Source organism: Mycena indigotica (genome assembly GCF_014461135.1).
Source record: "Mycena indigotica strain 171206Taipei chromosome Unknown Mind.scaff0013, whole genome shotgun sequence".
In the NCBI taxonomy this organism is placed as follows: domain Eukaryota; kingdom Fungi; phylum Basidiomycota; class Agaricomycetes; order Agaricales; family Mycenaceae; genus Mycena; species Mycena indigotica.
This window is the reverse complement of record NW_023503012.1, coordinates 850,615-865,188: the sequence shown is the minus strand read 5'-3', so window position 1 is coordinate 865,188 and position 14,574 is coordinate 850,615. Positions and strand designations below refer to the sequence as shown.

The following is a 14,574-nucleotide window of genomic DNA, read 5'->3' as shown; positions in this document are numbered from 1 at the left end:
CCTACATTCGCAGCTCGCGGCAGCGCGCAGGTTATATTTGTTGGTAATACTGATTTACTTTGGCAACCTGTACCATCGCGAGCATATCTGGTCGCCGGCGACCACATTGACTCGCTGCCAATGAGCGTATGTCTTATACTTATCCTATGGCCTTTGGCAGTCTGTTGTTTCGGTTTGGCATCATAATCAATGTGGACGCTGGCGTTGCATGTTGCGGTGCGTAAAGGATTTGTGCAACTGATAGTATCCTTCGAGGGCTTTTCATCTTTGGTTGTCGTCTCATGATAATTCAGGGGCAAAATTCCGGCCCACGTCAGCGTCACGCGTCACACGCATCCTCCGGCTTTCTTCCTCCCTTCCTTCCTGGCCTCTGCGCGCCGCTATTCTTGCTCGGTCTGCTCTACGTCGTGGTTAGTCATCGGGATGCACACCTGCTTTGTACCGTTTCCAATGAAAACCTTTAGAGCATCGTGAGAGGACGCGGATAGGATGGCCCACTACGCTCGACCAGACGCTGGAGGTGGAGCGCCGTACTTCAACGTCTGTACCTTTGCCCCCGCTCTCACACGGTTTCACAACCTCGGGCTCACGTTGTGCATGTTTAGCCTAACCACAATCAAGCATACGCGCCACCTCCCGCACACATGAACGACTACGCTGCAAATACATACTCCCACCCCCATCACCACGGACCGTATCCCCAACCACCACCACAGTCACCGAATGGCCACCCTCGGTCTTATCAGCAACAGTCCCCAAGAATGGCCTACCGCAATGTCCCGCCTTACCCAAACGCCTCCTCATCTTCCTCATCCCCCATATCACAACATGCTCACCCTCTACCGAAATATCCACCCCCTCAACCATACGCCGTGCCAGTCCCCGGTCCACCACCAAATGGTTGGGTTCAGCACCCTCAAAACATAACTCCCCAACTTCTCTCCCCCATCCCACAAAATGCATATTCCGGAGTTGGCTTAGGGCTGCAGATACAAGGCGTACCACAATCGCAATCTCATTCGGGAGCACAGCCGACGTTGTTCCCCCCGCCTGCCATAGTGTCGTCCTATCCCACACCCCCACCAGAGACGACAACCGAAGAGACGACGGATGAAGGCCCCGATCCACAGGAAATGGAAGATGGGCTAGCTTCATCTTCGCAATATCAAGGAGCGGAGGAGGAACAACAGTCGACATCGCCCCAAACACACGCTCCCGTCCCGATATACCCTAGCATCGTGCTCTCTCGCCGACACCATCGACCAAACGACCCGACTCGTGCGCCAGGTGTCATGATCTCACCCAGGGCACGCCCACCGCAAGAGGTCATCGACAGGGTGGGTGTTTGGGACGAAGAAGAAGAAGGACTTCTTTCGAGCGGGTTAGAGGAAGAGGTTTCCATTGACGAGATTGAGAAAAACGAGGAAGTGGTGCCAGCAGACCCGGGAATACCGATAGCGGTAACAGTACCACCAGTCATCCTATCCGCATCTTCGCCTCCTTTGTCAACGACGGATGATTGGGACATCGCTCCTCCGGCATCAGCATCGGCTTCGCCATCCCACATTACCATATCAATTCCCTCATCTTCGCGGGTATCTACACCAACGCCTACTTCATCTGCGCCGCTCGTCTCTCCCACAACAGCTTCCACGTCAGCACCAGCACCAGCACCTCCGCAAATCAAAAAGTCGTGGGCCTCACTGTTTAATGCGTCATCCCCGAATTCGAGCTCGTCTGCAGGGACAGCCTCGTCAACAACAGTCAGTGATAGGGCTCGTCTTCCTACATCGAGCGTGGTGGGATTTTCGGTGCCTGCGGACCAACCCTTGCTCGGGAATTTTACCGCCATCTCTAGTAATTCTGTCGGTGACGGTGTTTCCAATTCGCTGCCTCCACCCACCCGAAATGCGCTTCTGGCGTTGCTTTCTGGAACCCCTAACGAGCCCGTCCAACCAACTTCACCTACAGTACCAACTTCCCCCACAATTTCTATAAAACCAACCCCCGTCCGACTACCTCCTGCGCTAACACCACGAGGATTGATCAATACAGGCAACATGTGCTTCGCCAACGCAGTTCTGCAAGTCCTCCTCTGCACGCGCGCGTTCTATGGACTCTTCGAAAATCTGCAATCCGTGCTGGGCGAGCAGGCCTTTTTGGGGGACAGAAATGGGGAGGAGTTTCCTGCAGTTAACGGGAATGGCATCCAGAAAAAAGAAGAGAAAGATCAAGGCCCTCTAGGCCCCGCCCCACTTGTCCGCGCGACGGCAACATTTTTGAAGGAGTTCGTGAGGAATGGGAAGGGTGGTGGTGCGAGAGGCGGTACACGGACGATGACGAATAAGGGAAAGGCACGAGCAGACGAGCAGCAGCTGGAGGAAGATGGCGAGGCGTTCATCCCGACGATGGTGTATGATGCCCTCAAAGGCAAGAAGCGGTTTGACGGAATGAGGGTGAGTTTTTCGTGCCTTTTCTCATTCGTTATCTCCGGTTCTTTGTTCTATTCTTTCCTCTCCTTCTTTTCTCCCATTTCCTCTATCTCCATCGCTTCATCCCTTTTCGTTCTTATGCTTGTTCTCCCTGCTATTTCCTTGTTTTCTAAGCAAAGACAATAACCTTACTATGTCATCCAGGGCGGGCAGCAAGAAGATGCTGAAGAATTTCTTGGGTTCTTCCTGGACACGCTAGAAGAGGAATTATTGGCAGTCGCTGCGTCATTAAGGAGAGATACAGCTGATACCTCTGGGATCACTGCGACAAGCCAGAAGCCAGCAGTGCAGGAAAAGGAGGAGCCAGACGTGGCAGATGCAGAAGACGGGTGGTTGGAGGTCGGGAGAAAGAATCGGTCAGTGGTGACAAGAACCGTAAGTCTTTTGACATTGTTAGTACTCCTTTCCGTTGACACGGCTGTAGATCGAGTCAACGGACTCTCCAATAACGCGAATATTTGGGGGAAAGTTCCGGTCTACCTTGAAAACGCCTGGTCAGCGCGATTCGGTAATTGTAGAGGATTGGAGGGCGTTAAGGCTGGATATACAGGTGTGTGCCTATGTTGTTTTTATGCTGACTTTTGCTAATGTTTCGATTTTCAGCGTGACGGAATCCATACCGTAGAAGATGCATTGGCTCTCATCTCACAACCTTCGACACTGCAAGTAACACACGTCCCTTCCTCCACCAACAACACTGCCTCTTCCCAACCAAACCCAACACCACAACTGCTAACAGCGTCCCAACAAGTCCTTATTGAAGCGCTCCCTCCCGTCCTTGTTCTGCATCTGAAACGTTTCTGTTATGACGCAGAGCTCACATCTGTCGTCAAAGTCGGCAAGCAGATCGCTTTTGGGCCGGAGTTGGAGGTGCCGGAGGGGGTTATGAGCCCCGGGCTGAAACAGCGGCTGGCAAGCGCAGGCGGAGTGAAACCACGGCGGACGGCAAGATACAAACTCTTCGGGGTCGTATATCACCATGGCATGTCCGCTTCAGGTGGCCACTATACTCTCGATGTCCTCCATCCAGGCCGGGCTCCGGCGTCAGCCGGCCCGGTGCCCGTGGGGTCCTACTCGGCTGTCGCGGGGATGAATACGCCAGCAAGCGAGGGCGCGTGGGTGCGCATCGACGATGAGCTCGTATCTGATGTGAGACCCGCGGATGTGTTTGGTGCTGCTGCGCCTGTGTCGGGAAGCGGGGCGTGGCCGACAGTGGGAGCGAATGGGAAGACTGTCAAAGGTGGGAGGGTGCAGAGTGTCGAGCGAGAAGGGGCGGATGACAGCGGGAATGCGCGGTGTGCGTATCTACTTTTTTATCGCCGGGTAGGCTAGACACAGGAGTGCTTCGTGCCAGATTCATTGTTTTTACTGTGCATGTACATATATGTTCGTCGTCACTGACCTTGCTTTGGTGCATTATCAAGTACGCAGTACTGTTCGCAATGGCATGGGCACCACAAATGATTTATAACTTGAAGTATCGTAAGTGAAAGGTCGCTCTGCAAATGAATTCGCACTCGCTCTACTTTCATCATTCATTTGATACATGTCCACCTGGATGCGTTGTGGATGCGCCATAACACTCCTTCTGGCATCAAACCACTGGGTCTAACAGCGACACATCGTATCATTCTTCCTCATCGCCATCCTGGTCCTCCCTCTCAATAAGGCATCGCGGAAGCAACATGCTCAAGCACATATCATCACAAGAAGCAGAAGGATTGAGAAGATCTGCTGATTACCTGCTGGTGGCTGTCGATACCCTGCATTTCTAACTGACGGAAATTTAGCTGGCACTTGAAATCAAGCTTCTTGCAAGCAATTGACAGCCATCTCAGGCCTCTCTCTCTCACTCATGCCTCCACTATCTCGAGTCTTGAGCGCACCTAGCGTCCACAGCTGGTGGTCTGACTCAAATCCAACTGGCGCTAGCCTCAATCTGCATGCAGCCGCCAAACCACTTCTCCGATTTATGTATGCAAATGAGGTGTTCAAGCTTATGGAGGCCCATCCCTCCTGGGCTACCGCCCTTACCGACAATATTCTGAACATCTATCTAAGCTACCTTGGGTAAGAAATCATTTGGTCAGATGGCAAGAATTTGAATCAACCTTCTCCCAGATCCCCCTATGTTTCCAGATCTACCAAATGTGCCATACTCCAGCATTTTACAGGAAGAATGATCTCTTTGCCCCATTGTGCCCATGACTCCAAGCTCTTGGTGCAGTGGGCTAATTCTTTCCAGGGTCATGCAGTGTTTGAGGCTCTTTTGTCACATCCTCAGACACAATACCAGGTGCTGAGGTTAGTAGGCCAAATCTGTGAGATGGATCTTCCACTCTCAGCAGACCTTCTGGTCAGATGTACAACTACATTGTTCTTGATGAGAAAGTGAGTTATCCAGTGGATTATGATTATTTAATAGTTATCATGCAAAATAACTAAAAATTTGGTAGTTCCAATTGGGATAAAGAGCTAGCTGCTCAGATCTGTCACTCTGATATAGGAGCCCAACTTGTAGCAAGAAATCTCCCAGCTCTACATTCAAATAAGGCCAAAGATTTGGCCTATTGTCTAGTTAAAATGCTATTACTACAATGGACATTTCCCCATATATGTCAAAGCATTTCATCACAATATGATCAACAACCTACACAAGACTTGTAGTATGTTGCTCAATTTATTTATTTATAGTTTGCTAAACACTATGGTAGTCATGCTTTTGAAATATCTAGTGCAATGAAGGCATTGAAACAGACCATCTCTGCTGCTTTTGAGACAGCTGTTGACTATGCAAAGATTGTCTATATAGCTCCCAATATACTCAATATCAACTCAAGGGAGCCTGTCACTACAGAATTTGCATGCAGATATGTTGCAATACTTGAATCTAAGGAAGACCATCAATGGCCTATTGAACATTGTATCCATCTACATAAATGTCTGGTAGAATTGTCCTGGTATGTTGTCTGACCAATTCTTGTTGTATCATCTAAATATTGAACAAATTTTAGCCAAGATAATATTATGGATAATTTGAAAAATATCAGTCAATGGGCACTTGGGATCTTCAACAATACTGTTTATCTATTGGAAGAAGATGATGATGATGATGAGGAAGAGGAAGTAGAAGATCTGGAAGATTATATGAGATTGCTGGTTTCACACAAAGCAGAGATGAAGCCTATTGAAATCTTAGTCACTGTTGAAAAAAGGATATCAGAGATTTAAGTAGGCCTGTATCACAAAAATTGTAATTTTATATTATATTTTTCATGATATAGACAAATATCAGAAGTGAAAGTACTGGGTGACTTCCCATAAGGGAAAAGAAATTGGATGCAATTTCCGAGCGGTGCCAATCTGTCACTTTTTAGCTGAAAATTCATATTTGAAAGATAGTGGCTTCCTATAAGAATAAATGCTTTTGGATGCAATGATCGAGATCATTCTAAGGCTTCTCACAAGTGTCACAGATAAATACCTGTACTCTACCTGTGGGTAATCTAGGCTTCAAAACCAATACCTGTATTTGCAGCATCTGTGGGAAATGGGTACCTGTACTCATGGATACAGGTACCTGCATGGGTTATCCACAGGTATTTGGAACAAAATATCAGGACACTGAGGTATATTAACAATATTAACAGCTTATATAGGATGTAGTATCAATAAACTGATATGGACACTACAGGGTATGAGAAGACTGTAGTGACTGAAATATATATAGAAGATAATGAGAATTAGGATCTTCCAAAGTCACACCTGTACTCTTGGCATCCGTGGAAAACAGATACCTGTATCCGCGGATGTCAAACCCGCAGATGTTTTCCTGCAGGTACCTGTGCAAACATCCACAGGTATTGACACTCATGCAGAGCTTTAGATCATTCCATTACCAAACAACACATCAACACTTGACTATTATGAAAAGGCCAGCGACAAGCTGCACCAGCAATAACATAGCACATTCTAGCACTAGTAGTCGCAGCCACAAGCACAACTATGCTATGTTTTCTCACCTCGAGTGAGATGTGGCAGTGTGACACATCTGATAATCTGTGACAGTGATTGTAGTTGTCCTAAAACAGTAAGTTTTCATGATGGAGGCAAGAAAACAGTTTATTCAGGGGGGTCCTGACCCTCTGAATAAATCTAAGCATATTGGAGGCCCAAATGGGGATTTCAGTCTGATGGGGTCCTGATGGGACCCCCGGCATCTCGGCAAAGGGGGTTTATTCATGCAAAAACAATTAATTTTATCTTATGGGAAGTCATCCACTTATAATATATCAGGTATTAAAAAGCCATTGTTTTTAATTGTTATGTTACACTGTTACAGGGGATGAATCACATATAATAATTGCTCATAAATAGTGGTGATACAAAGTAAGTCTTTATATAATTCTGTGACTAGTAAATCTAGTAATATTCTGATGTGGACCTTCATTTCTGCCAAGTCAGGTCTATTTTTCACAGCATCTATCAATCAATCATCAGATAAAGTTGCTAAATTAGCTCTGTTTCAAGTCTCTGTGACTACTTCAGAAATGAATTCTACTTTGTGATGTCCTTTAGGCAGCAACCTATGATTGCTGTAATTTACAACTCAATACCTTCTTAACAACCATTGAAACCTCATCATTACCATATAGCAAGATCACATAAAGATTACTAATCAAGAATATGATATATCATCCAATTTGCCAACTATACTGCTTAGTGCTAGGTATCAGCAGATGAATTTAAAAAATTACAGTGCATTAATCAGAATTTTATTCCTGAAAAGTGCAATCTCAAGGTAAAAGCATCTCAAATATATTATTTTCATGTATACTTTGTCATGAACCAACACAAGATGCCAAAACTCAGTTTTTTCCCTTGTCTCTCTATACTAGTAGTTACACTTGTTTTGTCTGATAATCTACATTAACTTGTCTTTTTTTTCGACGATGTACATGTCTGATGATACAGTATTCGGTTATGCAGCAACGAACAGCAGGGTGGGAACATGCGTATGAAGGTCACAAGGGCGACGAGGGCGAGAGCGAATCGACGAGGGTGCGATATTCTTGGGCTGTATATTAGCTATTTGCATCAGGTCCGACTACGACGCACCCTGGCAGGCGCCTTTCACACCGCCCATAGCCGAGATCTGAGCGGCCTCTGTCGTCCCGCGAAGCCCTTCGTTTTTCGCGCGCAGCTTGTCAGCAACTTGCTGGTAGTGGATAGTGGCGGCCTTGAGCTCGGCCCAGATGGCGCGGATTGCGTCTTCAGAGGTAATGTAGTCGGCGAAGAATTGCGTGAAGGCGGTTTCACTAAATATCTATGGGTCGGATGAATATGGTCTGCAAACAGACGCACAGGTCCGTGTAAGCAGCAACGGCGGCTTCCGCGCTAGCTCCAAGCTGCAAAAAGGGGATTAGATCGTCCCTTCCTAGTGCCATTGAGAGCAGGTACCGCCAACTCACCTCGTTGTTCAGCTTATTCTTGGCCGCTTGAATAAATTTGCGTTCTTGTTCTTTGCGTTTCTTCTCCTTTGACGCTGCGATGTCATGAGAAAGTGCAATCTTGATCGCCTGTGCGACAAAGAATAGAGAGTCGTACCCATAAGCTGCTGCGCCACAGCGAGTTGAAACCTGCGCAGGTTCCAGGCGTCAGCAAAGCACAGACAGCAGGTCCGAGCACTGAAGCACGCACGTCTGGTCGTCGCTGCCGGTCGAGCCTTGCGATGCGGTGAGGAAGTCAAAGTCATCACCGGTGCTCTTGGCGGAGTCGGCTCGGCGCAGACGATTAGCAGCAGCGTTGGCGCGTCGTTGAGCCATGGTGGTACGATCGACGAAGTGTCACGTCTCGTGATTCAGATTATTTTGTGACGTCTCGCGAGTAAGTAAGTAGTAGAAATATGATTGAGCCAATCGATTTGTTGATATGTACTGGATATCGATCATTATGTGCTGTAAAGATACTTGCGGAACAGCCGAACTCTGTCGTCCTCCAAGTGAACATGCTCCACCTACTAGTACATATCCGAGTCGCGCTGAATCGCTGAATCCGGATCGGAACGTCTTCTTAATTTTCCTGATCAAGTCCACATGTATACACAGCTCCCAAGCGGAGAGCATGTGTAGGTTGAAGTACCGCACTGGTGTACAAGGTCTTCTATGTACAAGGGAAGACCCGGAAGAGATTGTTATAACTAGAGTTGACTGTCCAATCGAATGCGGAGTGAGAATAAATGCTGTACAGTATACGTGATGCAATAGTAATAAAAGTGTCCCAATCCCAAAATAAACCAAAATACCAGCGAGGGTTACATCTCTCCGCATATTACGACCGGCGCCGACGGACGGCCCTCCTATCGCTGGTCCACAGAGACGGTAAGGCGGCGCGGAGGGCCTATGCCAGCGCCCCCCTTCTGTAGCTCACAGCGCACCAAAGATGATGCAAAGCCGTTTAAGATCGGCAAGGCGAAAGCGGAAGACGGAGATATGAGTGCCAAGTGCCGCGCCACAGTCCATTTTCCCGCCCCGGGGGAAGAAGGCCTTGCCTGTCATGGTGAATTGTGGTCCGGATGGTCAGATGTAGAGGCCGTCGAGAGAGTCGTCACGGTGGGCGATGTTGGCACTGGCCTATCGACAACTCTGGCGCCCGGATTCTCCTGCTTCTCGTCGCTGGTCGGATGACTGACACCATCCTCGGCTGTATAAGATGGCGGTCTTGGCGCGTAAGGCGGAGGTGGTTGCCAGGACTCCCTAGGAATGCTTGGACGCATCCAGACAAACCATCGGCCGACCATCGCTGTGCGCAACCGCTCAGAAGGTGAGGCGGACACTGGTCGCATCCGTCTGCCACTGGTGTGTGGCTGTCGGCGGCACTTGACGATTCCAAATGCGATAGCACAACCACAGAGTACGGCGAGCAGGACGGCAGCTATGATGAACGGGACTGGGGAAGTGTTGCCGCCATTGTCAGGGAGGTCCGGTAGAAGGGTTGATGTGGGGAGTGAGGATGAAAGGGTAGAAGAACTCGAAGAGGATTCGGTGCTTGTGAACGGCGCAATGACAGCAGAAGGCAGCTCCTCACTAGCACTAGAGCTCACAGGTTCGACATCTGCAGCAAAGTTGTGGAATCTTGTGTGTGATATAGGAAACGGCGAGCGATGAGGATGGGCCGTCAGAACTGCAGCGAGCGAAGGTCTAGCGGGTAGGAAAGTCAGCTCATGGGGTTGAAGTGAACGGGCAGACGAACAAAAAGAGCGAGAAGGCAACAGCAGCCAGGGACATAGAAGTTGGGGGTGATGGAAAGGGGAGACAGACGAAGTAGAAATGTTCTCCATATCTACCGAACGGGATCCTCTGACCGCAGTCGAGACTGGTCTCACGCCGACGACGCGTATCATCGGACCGCTGATGGTCGGCTTCTCAGCGCGGGAATTGCGCGTCACGGTCTGTGACCATGACTCCTGTTCCCTCTAAATTCCCTCGACGCAAGTTACACAATTCAGTCAGTCTCATCGGGAAGTTACAATTTGGGACCGTTATAAGCACGAGGCCCGTCTACAACCCAACCGACTTTTACGTGGATTCTCATCTCCCAAAGGGACTTCGACCACGCCGGCGCCAAAAGACACTCATTTGTCAACTCCAAGACGAAATGCAGCAGATAAACTCGCATCCTCGTGTGCACTCGTAGGCCGCCTCTCTTCCCCCTTGTACCATGTCCAACGATGCTCCAGTCCCGTTCTCAAGCGTGAGCAGCAATGATACACCACTCTTCAGTTACCCGCCAGACTTCGTACTCCGCTCCAGTGACGGCTTCGACTTCCATGTGCATCGAGAGCTTTTGAGGCTCACCTCTGGCTGCTTCGAGGGCATGTTTGTTGTGTCTCGCTCCAACGCTGGCAATAGCAACGACGTTGACTCCGACCCTCAACAACGGACCGAGGATGGCAAACCCATCGTCACCCTCACCGAGCCGAAGAGCGTGCTCTATCGCCTGCTGTCTCTTGCCTACCCGGTCGTCTCCATCAACCCCCTTTCCCTCACCCGCGCACAAGACCTCGACAACATCACTGCAGTATTTCAGGCTGCGGAGAAATACCAATTCACGCACATCCCGCGAGTCCTCGAACAGATGCTCGACAAACCGCAGCTCATTGCTCTTTACCCATACCGCATGTTCGCCATTGCCCGCGTTTGTAACTTGACGGCGCTCGCGCATAAGTGCGTTCTGGCGACCCTCAATGGCGGAGCAGAGGCATTGAACGTCACATTTCCCGAAATGACGCTGCTCACATGGGACGACGCGCACAAGGTTAACAAGTTCCACCAACAGTGCTCCGTGCTGGCAAGCAACTGCGCCCAGTCGATGGGCCGTCTGCATCTGAAGCCTGAGGCGGCGGATAACGTGATCAACTGCTTGATTAACCCGCAAACCGGGACCGACTACGTCTGGTGGACCTGCAAGGGCCATAATGATTACTGTTCTGGAAAATATTTCGGGGGTTCGAGTGTCAGCTCCCGTATCTCGACGGTCACGAAGAATTCGGCAAAACGCGCGTCATCATTCTTCAGTCGTGGACCAGAGCTGGTGGAGCCGCATGCGATGTGGTTCCGCAGTCATATCAAAGGTGTTCAGGAACAGCTGCTCATCAGGCCGACCGATGTGAGCATCGTTCTAGCACTGAAGGAAGAGGACAAGTCGACGATCAGCTCCTGTCGGCTTTGCTCTAAGCAAGCGCAGAGCGATCTGCTCGACTTGCAGGTCGTGTTAACGCAAGAAATCACCAATATGCATGGACGTCTTGGTGAGTACAAGTTCCCTTTTCTTCAAAATGGGACTCATCCTATGCCATTCAGCAAGAGCGATGTTCTCATGAATGTTACATCACTTACAGTACATGTTCTCCCCCCCCCACACTGTGTAAAATTAGCAACTTGGAATCAGCGACTACCGTCTACTTCATGCAAAATACTTGGAAATTCGAGTTTAAGTACTTGCCTATTACATTCGCTGCATTAGTCATGCAGCGGTAGGATGTCGCTCGTCGTGGTCGCAAAAATACGACCAAGACCCCGCTACCGTGACCTACTGTCACAAAGATTAATAATCGCCAGTTCTTTGCTTTGCTCCAACCTGGTCAACCATTCCTTCGTGTTTTGTGCTAGCGCCGTCGTAGTAAGAGGATCTTCGATGCTGCCGTCCCGCCTATCCGTGCTGACATAGACACAGCGTGAGCTCTAACCATGACTCGACCAGTCGCCGGCGATGGTCCGCAACGATGTCACCGATGAAGGTATTAGGCTTATAGCTTTCTGTCAGTCTCCTGTCACCACAGTATTGAGCTCGGAGCAGCGCTCAGGCTGCGTAACCGAAGACCGACTGCCGCTTAGTTATAAGCATGGCTCAAACACTTTGAAGCCGGACTACTCCTCCAACTTCTGCCTCGAAATGGGTGTGCTTCAAGTCGGAAGCTTTGTTGCACTCATAGCCACCGCTGTCCTGGCCGCTCGGCCGGCTGTCACTATCAAGAACGGGACACTTGTGTGCGTTATGCTTTCGCTCTGCTTCCGCCATTCAAGTTCTAACGCAGCATGTATCTATAGCGGAGCAGACCTTCCTCAGAATGGACAACATCTATTCCTCGGCATCCCATATGCTCAGCCTCCTGTTGGAGCCCTCCGCCTGCGACCGCCACAATCGATGTAATGGCACCAACTTTGTCTCCTCGGCTCCAAACATTGATTTGGTCTCTTAGAAACTTGTCGTTTGGTCAACTCGATGCCACACAATATGGCCCCCATTGCTGGTGAGTCTTCAAAAGCAGCCAACCGAGTCAACTTAGATATACCCCAGGTCTGCGTTTACGACTGGCTTTGTCTGCAGTGTTCCCGCTTCAAACGAAAGACTTTCTGACTGGCAGTAGGATGATAACTCTGGTTTCGAGCAATCCGAGGACTGCCTTACCCTGAATATTGTCCGCCCATCGAGTGTTTCGGAGACGTCGTCTGTTCCCGTGCTTGTTTGGAGTAAGTGCTTTTATATTGTAATTTGTAGCGTCCACTGACTCTGTGGCGCTAGTTCATGGTGGTGGTCTTGTATGTGCATTCGTGCTCAAATATGTGCCTTACGATCCTGAATCCTTTGTTGAAAGACCGAGAGTGGAAGCGTGCGTCTTGCTCACATTGACACTATCCTAGAATCATGCTAATATGTACCCAGGGTGACTATCGTTTCAATGGAACATACCTCGTTGAAGCCTCCGTCGCAAACGGTCATCCTATGATCTTTGTCTCGATGAAGTAAGTATCAAATTGTGGTCTTTCTTTGCGCTGGGCTCATCTCGTCGTAGTTATCGTGTTGCTTCATTTGGTTTCCTTGCGAGCTCAGAGCTTGAGAGCGAGGGCTCTCTTAACTTGGGAATGCGAGACCAGCGGTTAGCACTACACTGGGTCCAGGAAAATATCGCAAGATTTGGCGGAGACCCGAGGTACTGACTTGTGTCATCTTTTATCATTTACTTTAACCTCTCGCTTCTAGGAAAGTGACAATACAAGGAGAAAGGTGAGGTTTTTGCTTGATGACATTCCGAGTCCCTTTTCTTATGGGATTCAGTGTACGTATTTGAAAAGCTCGCGATGTTTTTCGAGACATTTTACAGGCTGGAGGCATCGTCATATTCACCCACCTAGTCGCTTTCTCTGGGAGGGACGACAACCTCTACCGCCAAGCAATAATACAGAGCGGTGTAACTCCCGGCGACTTTCCTTCGGTCTCTCAAGCGCCAATTGTCGAGACGACATTCAATAACCTTCTCTCCTCGACAAGCTGCTCCGGTACACTCAACGGAACTGCTTCAGAGAAGCTCGAATGCGTGCGGGGACTACCTGTTGCTGAGTTCAGGCAAGCGTCCGCTGGAGTTACGGGAATGCTCTTCGACGGGGACATGATCAACGTTGTCAACCCGTATGCAGCTATCCGGGCCGGCAACTGGACCAAAGTTCCTTTACTAGTTTGTGTTTTCTTCATTTGCTGCCTCTACAATTGACAATTGACAGGTCGGCAGCAACACCGATGAGGGGATAGATTTCTTTCTTCCCGGTGCCAACACCACCGCTGAGGCCCACGATGCAATGTCACCCCTGCTAACCAACTCCACCCAACTCGATGCGTTGTTCCAGCTCTACCCTGATATCCCAGCACTGGGCAGTCCCTTCAATACTGGGGATGCGCAAATGAGCCCCCGTTCAGCTCGGCCATTTCATCACCCCAGGGACACAAAATAAACGCGTGGCTGCAATGACGGGCGATATCTTTATGGCCGCGTAAGTGCGGTATCGGGCTGCATATAAATGGAAATACTGACTTTTACTCAGAGGACCACGCTTATTGGCACGGCTCGTCTCAAAGCAAGTGCCGTTTTACAAATATCGGTACAGTTTGAGCGCGATAGAGCCAACTCTCTCCTGATTTCGCTATAGCTTCAATCATCTCCCCTACGACGTTACCTTTGGAATAAGTGAATATATTGGGCATTTCATGGAGGTATGTACCCTTTTCCTTGCGCGTCAATTGTGCGCTTAACTATTCCAGATGGCCTATGTTTTCAATACGCAGAACAATTTGTGCTTGTTTCCACTCTGCTGGTAAATTGTCCTCTTACAACGCAACAGCACCGAGTTTTTCATCACCAACCACGGCACAGCGACATACCTAGGCCCTGGCGCGCCGATCGCGGACCGCTTCTTGGGGTTGTACATGAGTCGTTCGTGGGCTGCGTTTGCTGCCACCGGCGATCCCAATAACGCCAATGGTTTGTTTATGGAGTGGTTTCTCGGCCCAGTCTGATTGCTTCCCTATATTCACAGTGTCCAGCAAGATTCGTTGGCCAAAGTACTCCGTCAACGCAGAGAATCTTGTTTGGCAGACGCAAGGATCGATAATCGAAAAAGACGTGAGTGCTTAGTCGCCCTCGATGGACTGCTGACTTATTACGCACAGAATTATCGACAGCAGCAAATGGAGTACATCATCGAGAACCTGTTTGTCTAAACACAGTAAGGATAAGTTTGGATACACA

At 49.3% G+C, this 14,574-nt stretch overlaps 7 protein-coding genes across 7 annotated transcripts; 5 read left to right on the top strand and 2 right to left on the bottom strand.

Annotated features, from left to right (window-relative positions):
* Positions 1 to 489: 489 nt before the first annotated feature.
* Positions 490 to 3,824, top strand: MIND_01268100 (Ubiquitin carboxyl-terminal hydrolase; the record flags this gene model as incomplete). Its single annotated transcript, XM_037369160.1, has 5 exons — positions 490 to 540; positions 606 to 2,456; positions 2,637 to 2,867; positions 2,917 to 3,042; positions 3,096 to 3,824. 5 exons carry the CDS (start codon positions 490 to 492, stop codon positions 3,822 to 3,824), a joined length of 2,988 nt encoding a protein of 995 aa, XP_037214366.1.
* Positions 3,825 to 4,347: 523 nt separating this feature from the next.
* MIND_01268000 (uncharacterized protein) lies at positions 4,348 to 5,228 on the top strand (the record flags this gene model as incomplete). The annotated part of the gene is made up of 4 exons (XM_037369159.1): positions 4,348 to 4,562; positions 4,614 to 4,796; positions 4,841 to 4,883; positions 4,949 to 5,228. The coding sequence occupies 4 exons, from the start codon at positions 4,348 to 4,350 to the stop codon at positions 4,961 to 4,963; spliced, it is 456 nt and encodes a 151-aa protein (XP_037214365.1). The 3' UTR covers positions 4,964 to 5,228.
* A 2,288-nt stretch (positions 5,229 to 7,516) lies between these two features.
* MIND_01267900 (uncharacterized protein) lies at positions 7,517 to 8,317 on the bottom strand (the record flags this gene model as incomplete). The annotated part of the gene is made up of 6 exons (XM_037369158.1): positions 7,517 to 7,563; positions 7,611 to 7,810; positions 7,857 to 7,900; positions 7,964 to 8,037; positions 8,100 to 8,131; positions 8,193 to 8,317. The coding sequence occupies 6 exons, from the start codon at positions 8,315 to 8,317 to the stop codon at positions 7,517 to 7,519; spliced, it is 522 nt and encodes a 173-aa protein (XP_037214364.1).
* Positions 8,318 to 9,045: 728 nt separating this feature from the next.
* MIND_01267800 (uncharacterized protein) lies at positions 9,046 to 9,913 on the bottom strand (the record flags this gene model as incomplete). The annotated part of the gene is made up of 2 exons (XM_037369157.1): positions 9,744 to 9,913; positions 9,046 to 9,691 (listed from the first exon to the last, which is right to left on the bottom strand). The coding sequence occupies exons 1-2, from the start codon at positions 9,776 to 9,778 to the stop codon at positions 9,046 to 9,048; spliced, it is 681 nt and encodes a 226-aa protein (XP_037214363.1). The 5' UTR covers positions 9,779 to 9,913.
* Positions 9,914 to 10,211: 298 nt separating this feature from the next.
* MIND_01267700 (BTB domain-containing protein) lies at positions 10,212 to 11,373 on the top strand (the record flags this gene model as incomplete). The annotated part of the gene is made up of 2 exons (XM_037369156.1): positions 10,212 to 11,301; positions 11,354 to 11,373. 2 exons carry the CDS (start codon positions 10,212 to 10,214, stop codon positions 11,371 to 11,373), a joined length of 1,110 nt encoding a protein of 369 aa, XP_037214362.1.
* Positions 11,374 to 11,619: 246 nt separating this feature from the next.
* MIND_01267600 (Ricin B-type lectin domain-containing protein) lies at positions 11,620 to 13,062 on the top strand (the record flags this gene model as incomplete). The annotated part of the gene is made up of 11 exons (XM_037369155.1): positions 11,620 to 11,790; positions 11,850 to 12,040; positions 12,101 to 12,199; positions 12,253 to 12,303; positions 12,351 to 12,372; positions 12,421 to 12,523; positions 12,576 to 12,592; positions 12,649 to 12,663; positions 12,717 to 12,796; positions 12,847 to 12,984; positions 13,035 to 13,062. The coding sequence occupies exons 1-11, from the start codon at positions 11,776 to 11,778 to the stop codon at positions 13,060 to 13,062; spliced, it is 759 nt and encodes a 252-aa protein (XP_037214361.1). The 5' UTR covers positions 11,620 to 11,775.
* A 36-nt stretch (positions 13,063 to 13,098) lies between these two features.
* On the top strand, positions 13,099 to 13,780 carry MIND_01267500 (Ricin B-type lectin domain-containing protein; the record flags this gene model as incomplete). The annotated part of the gene is made up of 3 exons (XM_037369154.1): positions 13,099 to 13,110; positions 13,156 to 13,506; positions 13,553 to 13,780. 3 exons carry the CDS (start codon positions 13,099 to 13,101, stop codon positions 13,778 to 13,780), a joined length of 591 nt encoding a protein of 196 aa, XP_037214360.1.
* Between the last annotated feature and the right edge of the window lie 794 nt (positions 13,781 to 14,574).